The sequence below is a fragment of the Drosophila gunungcola genome, unplaced genomic scaffold (assembly GCF_025200985.1).
Source record: "Drosophila gunungcola strain Sukarami unplaced genomic scaffold, Dgunungcola_SK_2 000001F, whole genome shotgun sequence".
Taxonomy (NCBI): Eukaryota; Metazoa; Arthropoda; class Insecta; order Diptera; family Drosophilidae; genus Drosophila; species Drosophila gunungcola.
In genome coordinates, this window is record NW_026453197.1 from 19626467 (window position 1) to 19637822 (window position 11356).

Here is an 11356-nt window from a genome sequence, read left to right on the forward strand (position 1 = left end):
AATAAATATCTAAAATATTTAATATTTAATTTAAATGTTTAACATTCAAAAAGGATCCTGCAATTCTTTTATCTAAAAAAAGATATTGTTAAAATTTGATTTATTATCTTTTTATTTTATTTACAAATTTTTAAGTGATAGGGTGTCACAGTAATGTAAGAAAAAAACAAATATTTTATATAAGTAAAAATTGTTTGATGCTATAATATCTAATTTTTTAATTATGACTTTTATTTCCGAAAATATATTTTTTTGATAATTTTAATTTAATTTATCTAATTTGATAATTTTAAATCAAAATATTACCCAAAATTGTAGGAAAAATCAATACAAAATCATCATATCCCACAAATATTTTAGATGAATAAATTATTTATTTATTGCTTGCAGAATTGACAGTTGGAACGATGGGCAGCGCATAATGAAGGAGCTGGAGCAAATACTACACATGCAGGGATACTTTTCTTATTTAACGTGAGTTCTTTTTCAATATTTTACCTACAAAAAGCGCTAACCGTGACCTTTTTAAACCCGTTTGCAGCGTTCAACAACACGAAGTCAGCTTCCGGGTGAACTCAAACAACCCCGAGCGCAAGACGGCCGGCGATGTGGCACGGACGATCAACGAGAACCGCGGCGTGAAGAACAACATTCAGAGGCGCGTTGGGTTCTATGTGCTGCATGCCGGCGTGGGTGACGTCATCAAGGACCTGCAGGACCCAAGTGTTTCCTCCTCGCGCATCGAACTGGCCGAACAGGGACCGGATGTCACTCACATCATGGCTTACATGTTCGCCGGTGCCGGAGCAGCCGCCGTGATTGTGATCTTTGTCACTTTAATTCTGATCAAGCGGCACGATCGCAAGCGGGACAAGCTGGGCGGTCTGCAGTCGGGCATCGCGGGTGCGGAAACCTGCAGCAAGGACTACCAGGAGCTGTGCCGCGCCAGGATGGCCGGAAAAACCACCAACGGCAGCGGTGGCAATGCCGCGTGCGGAACTACCAACGGCGGTGGCTCAAACGAACCGGCGCAAAGTGGACGGATCACATCGCTGAGCAAGGAGAACGAGGGTCGACCACCGTCCTCGCGATCCAGCACTTCGTCCTGGAGCGAGGAGCCCGCCTTGACGAACATGGACATCTCTACCGGGCACATGGTGCTGGTGAGTCATGAAGGGCGTTGTTTGGAACATTTATAGAGTCGATCTTCCATTGCAAAAATAATATCAACAATACTTTTTTGTATATCGCAAGTTAAACGAATATTTTATTAATATAAATATTATAAATATAAAGCTATAGAATTATTTTTAAATCTTTCTAAAAACCAGTACTGTTAGCTGAAAATTTAAATGACAGCATAACAAAATAGGATAAAAATAAAATCTTTTTTCTATGCCTAACAAGGATTTGTGGCTAAAATTTTGTTTCTTACTGGTTTTGCGTAGTAACTTGGTACAAAAGAGTCCCATCGCTGAAATAGTTTCTGATTTGTACATATGACAACCTAACCTAATTATGCACATCATTTTCGAGCTGATTTTGAAAAATTCAATTTTGGGCAAATTTTATCTTTTTTGATTTTTTCGTAAAAAATAAAAAAAAAAAGTTCAGCTTGAATGTCCATTTGGTTTATGAGTAAAATTACAATCTTAGTAATGTGTGAAATCCAATTTTGATCTAATATTGGCTTTTTAATATCCATAATACTTTTTTTGTGCCAAAAACACTTTTGCAAGATTGCAACTTTGGAATAAAAGTACAGATTTTGTTAGTCATTTTTTAGTAAGTTATTTTGCCAAATGCTGTCCCACAATGAAAGTAAATACTGTTTTGTACAGCTGGCAAGCTAAACTAACGATCCTAACCACTTTCCGGCTGATTTTGAAAAATAAAATTTTTGGTCAGTTTTCGGTTTTTTTATAAGGGGTACCATCATCATATTTTGCTAAAAATTCAAAAATATAAAAATTTTTTAGGCTTGAATGCCAGTTGTTTAGGTATAAATTACGAGTTCAAAAAGGTATAACATTTGTCATTCGGTCTATTTTTAGCATTTTTATGAACCTTTATCTAATTTTTCTAACTGAAAATTAGGAATTTTTGGCTGTATCAAGAGTTTTGTCACAATACAAATTTTCCTTTGCCACAAGGTGAATTTGGGATGATTGATAATTATAAAGATTATTATTCCCAAGTATGTTAAGAGCATTTGTTTTCATATATTTTTTTTAAGAATATAATTCCTGATTTTTGTTGGAAGTGTGTGGCTTAAGTATGGCAGATCGACATTATTTTAAAATCCCTGAGCTGATATATATAGTTAATAATAATTATTTTCAAATTTAGTCTTACATGGAGGATCATCTGCGCAACAAGGGTCGATTGCAGCGAGAATGGGAGGCTCTGTGCCGCTATGAGGCCGAGCCCAGTGCTCGGGAAGCCGCCTCCCAGCCGCAATGTGCGGGTCTAAACAGACCCGGGGCGCCCTTGCCATACGACCATTCCCGCGTGGTGCTCAACCATCTGGCCAACGCCGAGGGACTCGACTATGTTAATGCCTCAACGATTGTAAGTTGGCATACATTTTATTTAAAAATAAATATTTCAAAAGTTATAATCCATTTCACACTTAAAGACCGATCACGATCCGCGAGCACCTGCTTATGTGGCCGCCCAGGGTCCATTGCCATCCACTTTGGCCCACTTTTGGCAGATGATCTGGGAGCAGGGAGCCGTTGTCATCGTGGCCCTCTGTCGCCTCCAGGAAAATGGCGAGGTGGCCTGTGCGCGATACTGGCCGGAAGAAGGTGCCGAGGTCTATCACATCTATGAGGTAAAATCATGGGAATGCCATTTAAATTGTGTTATTTATAAAATATTTATTTATTTTACAGGTTCACCTTGTTAGTGAACACATATGGTGCGATGATTACCTCGTACGTTCTTTCTACCTGAAGAATTTGCGCACCAGCGAAACCAGAACGGTCACCCAGTTCCACTTCCTCTCCTGGCCGCACATGGGTGTTCCAGCCCAGGCCAAGGCTCTGCTCGACTTTAGGCGGTAAGTCCCTGTATCCGGCAATAACAAAAAATGATTGATTAAACAAATATATAATACATTAAATATTAGGCACTCAGCTTGTTAACATTAATTTAAATGTTAACATTAATTTAAATGTTTACTTACTCAAAAAACTATTAAAACCATTTAAGTTGTTTGAGGAATCTTGTTTAAAGAAGGGAGCTAGTTGATTTTGCTTACCCATCTTAAAAGCGGTTCCTAATATTTTACCAATTTCTATATCTCCCTTAGGAAGGTGAACAAATCGTACCGGGGACGTCGCTCCTGCCCCATTGTGGTGCACGGCAGTGCCGGAGCCGGTCGGACGGGGGCCTACATCCTGTTGGATCTGGTGCTGGAGCGGATGAACAAGGGGGCGCGTGAGATCGACATAGCGGCTACGCTGGAGCACCTGCGTGACCAGCGGGCAGGTGTGGTGGCCACCCGGCAGCAGTTCGAGTTCGTTCTGATGGCGGTGGCCGAGGAGGTGCATGCCATACTGAAGGCCCTGCCAGCGAACACTTCCGGTGAGAAGCGGGAACTGGACAAGGATCCAGTGGTGGCGGGCAATAGTGGTGGCACCACTTCCACCAAGGAGCCACTGAAAGAGGACAAGGCGCAGGAGGCGGCCGAGGAGGAGGCGCCCACCAGCAGTTCCAAGGCAGCCAAGGAGCGGCAGGAGAAGAAGGCCAAGGATCAGTCGAAGGAGCAGTCTAAGGATCAGCCCAAGGAACAGCCGAAGGAGCAGAAGACGCCAGCCAAGCCGGCGAAGCAGGCGAAGAAGTAAACCAACCCATAAAAAATCCCGGGTTGAAGGTTAAGCCTCAGGTTTTATGATTGTTGCAGCGTTTCGGGGGTCTTTCTGTTTGTTATAGCTGGTAGAAGCAACATTAAGTTCGATTTTGAGTTGGCATGAGCACTTGGAAGGTTCGAAAAAGGCCACACTAGATTGTCAGTAGACGGATTTAATATTATATTATCTTTCGGTTACATCTACACCGCGCCAAAAAAGCACAGGTTGCATTGGAATGTTGAAGTCCTCTAAGACTTTGTTATGCTGCCCCGGTCTGCACCAGCCCGTGAGACCCGGGGTGCATCCGGCCGGAGGAATTGCATTCCGGATGTGACCACGTGCGGTGCAAACAACTATAGAAACGCACCATATATATATATACTATCATATATATAGCATATTTGAGTGTTAAAGGATATACAAGCAAACAAATATTTACATACATACCTTATACTTGCATATACATGTCTAGGTGTTTAAGCATTGGATTCAATTATGAGGCATTTTACTTACTCGTCGTACATTTATCGATATCGATGTTGGCATTAATCTTAAAATCTCTAATCGATGTGCTTGAAAAACCAGCAAACGAACGACAACAATCGCTGAACGGTATACATATGCCAAGCCAGACAGAACAGTAAACTAGACACTAGACACTAGAACACTTAGACACTATAACACTAGCAGACTAGAACATCAGACATCACCAACCCACTTCTAAATACATATACAAAAAAACATATACAATGGATGAATGCAAAATTTGTACCTAACAAAAGTTCTATTTACAACATGAAAGGGAAGAAGAAAGTTTAGTGAAGAAGCAACCTATTGATGTGTATGACAATTAATTATACAAGGATATAATCGCAGTTCAAAAATATATTTGTATACACCATATATATATATATGTCATTAACTATCTAGCCAACATACATACTCGATATTCGAAGTCGAGTATTGTTTTACCAGACCATATGTATGTGTGCGAAATTCAAGAAATTGTTCAGTTATCAATCGCTCCTAAAACGTAAGCTACACTTTTTACCCTTCGCAGAGTTATAATTATACAACATTATATTATATTATTATATTATTATATTATATATATTATATCATATTAATCCACTTTAGAACGTAAGCGTAGCTTAAGTGAATCCATAAATGTCAGAGGAACCGTGCCGAAGCTCCAACATCTGCCGGCTAATCTGTCTCCTTCGGTTTCGAACTCATGATCTAGATCATCTACTTCATCAAAAACTGAGGCAGCTAGAAGCCAAGGAGCAGATTGGATTACTGGGAGCAGTGGGAGCTTCGTGTGCGGTTAATAGTATGTGCCACAACAAGCTTCGAACATCAAAGAAGAGAAAAAAATTAAAAAGCCCAAAAAAAAAAAAAAAATTGGGCTAAGGAGCATGTCCCATAAATGTTTCCTTAGCCAGCTGGAATAACATCACCAGAAAAAAAAAAATATCCCTACTCCAGGCACGACTTAGAACGAATTAAAGGACAAACAGGAATCGAACCACGCAAAAATGTAACTAAAGAATCACACGGTACAATACACACACTATACAAAACACAACCCAAAACAATCGGCCACAAAGATACAGTGACTACTAGCGTTTAGCGTTTAGCGAACACCGAAAACCGAACCGATTTAAAACAAACGATTAGAAAAAATACGAAAAACACAAAAAATACAAAACGAAATAAGCTCAGAATTGAGGAGGACGTAAGTGCAAGTGCTGCAAATTAGCAAAGAAATATTCAAAAAAATTACCAATTAATTACCATACTTAACAGTTTTACGTAGCAGTTGAACTTAAACATAATGAAAATGAGTTATCGTAGTTCGAAATATTCCAAGACGACAAAGATAAGATACATTTCAGCTAAATTTAAGCGACAAAAAACAAAAAACTAAAAATTAAAAATGAAAATTTATTATCTCGACGCAAAACTTATAATTTGTAAACATTTCCTTCGTTTGAACATAACTGACACTACACTACAAAATAAAAGCAAATGAGAAATCAATATTACAATAACTGTGGCAAGTCCGAACAACAACTTGGGGCTTGCAAAAAATTATTAAAGTGGTAGAAAAAAAAAAAAACAAAAGAAATATGAGAATAGTTAAACATAATTGTTTTAGAGCAAAATATTTAGTAGTGAGTTTTTCGATTGATTTACGAGTACTTGAAGCAACGTTTTTTCAAAGTTAATTAAAGAATACATACAAATACAACTACGACAATTTCAATTCAAATGTTCTTCGACGAAACAAATTAAATAAGTGTACTAACAAGCAAACGTAAATGTATCGTATTATAGTCAATCGCATTATAAAGGCAATTATTGATGTATATTTCGACATAACCATAAACATAAAAGTGTTAACGATTAACGAGGAAGAAACAACAACCATGCGTAGAAAAATTGAAGGAACTTAATTATAATAAATTACTATAAAGATAATGCATAAATGTCTAACGGACTTTTCCATTCAAATATATATATATATAATTATATATATATATATATATATATATATATATATATATAAACAATCGTACCTATTGCGTGTATAAAAAAATACACACAAGTCAAGCATTTCATCATTTCCCCTAAAACTATTTTCATTGATGGTGTAACATAGATATACAAAAAAAAAAAACAAAACAAAAAATCGGAATTATTATTTATAAGGCAAAAGGAGAAGCAGAAAAAGAATAGATCGAATCTGACAGATTCCGCAGATTGGGACAAATGGGACCTGTTCTTGCACTTGACTTTTAACTTTTCTCAAAAACGGGGCAGATCAGGTTGTTACCAGGGCACTGGGATTCTTAAGAGATGAGGACATGACCGACTGACGCCAAGAACCCAGAACGAGGCATACAAAATGGTTTGAGTTCCTAAAGAAACATAACCCTGACCACCACTTAAAATGAACCGATGACAAACCCCCAAGAACAGGCTGTATATACGCACATTTAACTCCGGACTAGCAGCTAATCCCGACCTTTAACCTTTGACCTACAAAAACAAATACTGAAACTGAAAACTGACCGATCGGACGGAATTTAATGTAAGGCCTACACAATGAGATTTTACGGAATAAATTAGGACGATCAAAGTGCGGCAACTTCATGAACTGTTTCCTCAAAAGTTAAAAATCAAGTGATTATAACAGGATTTCAGGACACTAAACTAACTTATCAAACAGGCAACCAAACTTGAAATCTCAACGCCACATAATGTATTTTTCTTTTTGCAGAAGGATTGAGTTTGGTAACCGCGAATGATAATATACAAATACAAATAAATACAAAGAAACACTATATACAGGCACCAAAAATGTGGGAAATATTTGAAGCATTGATCAGCATGCAATTATTGCTGTCTAATTCAATTAATTAACGTGTAAGCAAATTAAAAAAAAAGTAAAAACATATAATACGAGCAGGCTTTCATACATTTTTGGAAAACCAAAATCAAGGATCTGATTAAGTGAGGCATTTAGCAGATAAGCGAAACATTTAACAATATCGATGTGTATACAATATGCTACATATATATATATCTGTTTAGCCACTTGGCAAAGATTTGTGTTATTAAGCAAAAATGATGACGAAAAAACAAAAAATGAGAAAACCCAAAAAAAAGGTAAAAACCAGCAAAAAATTATGCTGGCTGAGGCCACTAATATCTAAATGTACTAAAACTGATAAAAAAGCGAAACTGTTAAAATCAAGCTAATAATAATAATGAAATACACCGAACAACTACACTCGAAGAAAAGAACATGGAGCATACCTATTAAAGGTTTTTTGTGCAAAACTAATTAATATATGCAATTTAAGTGTTTTAAACATACATATAACATTAAACATGCTACAATTATTTATGAGAATTACATAGCAACATGTATACCTACATATATATAAATCTATATATATAAATGTTATTAACCAATTTGAATTTATGAAGAAGAACGGAGAAGGATATGCATACCAATATCTAAATGTATCGCGCCATTGTGTAATATGCGCTACAAATACAAGTTGAAAATCACAAAACTAAAAACATATTATATTCTGCTGCATGTGTAAATTATATAAATGTAAATTAAACGATACCAGAAAAACAGAAATACAGAAAAAATGCGAACAATTTTCGATGAGAAACAGCAAGCAGAAAAGAATAAGGACGATGTTGACGATGTAGAACCGGTAATAATTACGATTAATATTATAATACGAACAACAAAAATAATAAAGAGACCCTTAAAGAAAACGGAGCCTACCATATATCCATATACTATGAAAAGAAAAAGGCATTAGCCAGAAATTAGCCAATGCCGAGCGTAAAGTTTTGCTTTTTGCCCCCCATCCCCCATACCCAGTGTTCACTGTCTGTGTCTAAGATAAGAGTATAACCAAAAAGCTTCGGCGCCAAAATAGCATATCTGTCAATAGAGGCCAACTTGGCTCTAAACATCACTGTAACGAAACACCAATCACAACAACTTAACAGTCTACCAAGGTACTGTAACTAACAATAATCTGTAGAGTTGCTTATCGGAAATAATACTATATAATACTATATAGAGTTTAATCTAACCATAGAACACCTAGCATACTTAGCACACTTGCACGCTTTCCCACGCAGTCCCTTTAAACACGCATGATTTAATCCATTTAATCCACATTTCTTTCAATTAACTCAATTCAATTCAATTCAGTAAAATCAAATTTATTTATTCATTTATTTATAGATTTTTGAAATAGTAGCATGGTTCCCCTTCCCCTCTCGCCTATTTTAAATCGAAAACACAAAAGTTGTACTTGTATGCCTGAATACAACAGAGAATACATCAAATTAAGGTACTTCGTAAAATGGTTGTTTATAGATTATAGTTAAATTCCAATTTGAATGCAAATTTACAAATCACCCAAAGCTTCCAAGCAGGGATAGGGGCTAAAGCCCAGAGCACCCAAAAATTAAATTAATACGTGCAAGCGCTTTTTTAATTACAATTTTTCCTTGTAGTTAAAGAAAAAAAAAAAGCTAGGTAAGCATTTTTCGATTTGAACCGAGAGAAAAGTAAGTAAGTAATCGGGTTTAATGCACTGCAAGAAACTACTTTTTTGTCTCCCTAGAGAAGAGACTAAGCTACTGCTAAGCTAATTGCAATATTTAATCGAATAATCACAACTCTTACATTAAATGTTACACGTGCAGAAATATTTAATACACACAAGCTTGTTCAATGACCCCAGAGACAAACAAAATAATAAGTAACATTTTTGGTCCCCTAAAAGGACATTGGCTCCCAAGCCACTTAAATTACAGTGTCTATTGAAATAACCACAATTTAGTCACACAACAAATATACAATATAGCCAAAAAATTATTATATTATTCAAAAATCCAAATGCAGGCGGGTTTTTTAGAGAATTTCTTAAAAAGTAATATGTTGCACTGGAAGAAACACTTTTTTCGTCTCACTAGAGGCTTGGCTTTTAAGCTAGATAAAAAATAAAACTACACAAAAAATGTTAAGTGTAATGAGGTATTTTTTCGAACTCTCAAGAGGATACATTTAAGCCGTAATTGATAGCGGGTTTTTCTGACAGTGATCGTCCAAAACCATCCAAGGGAAATGCACTGAAAGAATTTTTTTCGTCTCACGACTTGGCTTTTAAGCTTTTCGAATTACCAAACTAAATAACCACAAATTAAAACACACTAAATATGTGCAATATTATACTCATACATACTCAAAATGTTTATTCTATGTGTGTTAAAGCAAGCATTAAAAAATCCAAAAAAAAAAATTAGAAAGAGGCAACTCTAAAATCAAGCTAGTTTTATTTGTGTGTGGTAAAGCAAACATATAAACTACTGGGGCAACCAACCCCCAAAAATGAGACCGAAATGATCCCCGACCTAGACTAACACTGCCCCCAAACTAATAGACAAAAAACATTAGAAGCACGATTTTCTTATATATTTTTTATTTTTTTTAGCTTGAATTCCACCCCTTTTTTTTCTAGCGATTTCCCCCCTTTTTGCAGTTTGCCGAAACGAAGCCAGAACAATGGCCAGCCCAGCGAAATAGAATAAAATCGGGTCACAGCCAATTTTATACGCCGGCAGACGAGAGAGCAGCGAAAAAAAGGTGGTTCGGTGGTGCGTACATGGTACATGGTATATGGGCTCTTTCGCTGAGTTTTCGTTTTCGATTTCATTCACTTTTTGGCACACAACATCATCAGCCAGCCAGCCAGCCAGCCAGACAGCCAGCCAGGCAGCCAAACAGCAACTTGCGACGTATTTCTGTTCGCCTGGTAGAAATGTCGGAACATTTCTTTGAAATGCCGCAATGAAAAGGGAAAAAAACATAATGAAATGAAAAAAGCCGCCGTGGCAAGCGCTTTGATGATTTTCCGCTTGTGCCGCCGCCACTACCACTCTACCACTATGCCACTTTTGGTACCATCCACTTCCTCCGCTCTTGATGATGATGTTTGCGGGTTTGCCGGTGTTTGGCCATGGCGGGCATATCAATTTAGGGGAGTGGCATGCGTGACGCTTAAGCGAACGAGATTATAGACTCCTATCCCCTGCCGATCCCTATCCCCATTCCCATTCCCATTCCCATCCCTATACCTATACCCATACCGATTTCGAGTCCAATCCACTTCCCTCTCCGCCTTCTGATATTGCTGTTTGGCTGGGCAAAAGGCGGCGTTTCCTTTTGTTGTCAGCGCTCAGTTTTCAGTGCAATTGGGCGTTGCCTAACAGTAACAGGAGCAAGGAGCAGGCGCAGGAGCAGGGTCACCATGGTGGCTATGATAGCCACAGCCACAGCCACAACCCCATCCTCAGAAAAAAAAAACCTCATCCACAACCGCAGACTGGTAGTCGACGCTGGCTTGCAGCCGTTGGTTTAATGAAAACAACAATCTAAGAGCCATTACGTGGACCGCCCTGTGTTGGCCCCAGGCTAATATGCTGAATTAACCCATTTTTACAAAAGGCCAGAGAGTGTGGGAATTTTATGTTTTTTACTTATTTTTAGGCACCCCAAATAAAATAGAAAAATATTTATTTTAGTCTTAAAGGTTGGGAAAAAATAAAATTAGCAATAGGTTAGTCGACTCACCTTAAATAATTTTTATTTTTGTTTAGACTAAAAGTTCAAAACATAAAGTAAACATAATTCATACTTTTTTGAATAAATAATTTATAATTTTTTGTATAAAGTTCTGTTTATTTTATGTAGTATTTCATTACCAATTTTTCTAATTACACTCATGTTTTTCTTAAAACCCAAAAAAAAGAACCTTCAAAATATTTTAAGACCACTGGCTATAATGGGTTAAAGCCTTGCATTTTGGGCATTTATCACTTACAGACTTTTACCAAGAGTATACAAAAATCAATGCGTTGTAATGGCCCAAGACTACAAAACTGCATACCAG

At 37.1% G+C, this 11356-nt stretch overlaps 1 protein-coding gene across 1 annotated transcript in view; it reads left to right on the top strand.

Moving 5' to 3' along the window:
- Nucleotides 1-8166, top strand: part of LOC128262503 (receptor-type tyrosine-protein phosphatase N2) — a 45471-nt gene extending 37305 nt beyond the window's left edge. The window contains 6 exon segments of the mRNA XM_052996806.1: nt 391-474; nt 542-1163; nt 2350-2571; nt 2639-2836; nt 2898-3064; nt 3317-8166. Coding sequence (XP_052852766.1) covers nt 391-474; nt 542-1163; nt 2350-2571; nt 2639-2836; nt 2898-3064; nt 3317-3851 — 1828 coding nt within the window. The 3' untranslated portion in view covers nt 3852-8166.
- Nucleotides 8167-11356: the final 3190 nt, after the last annotated feature.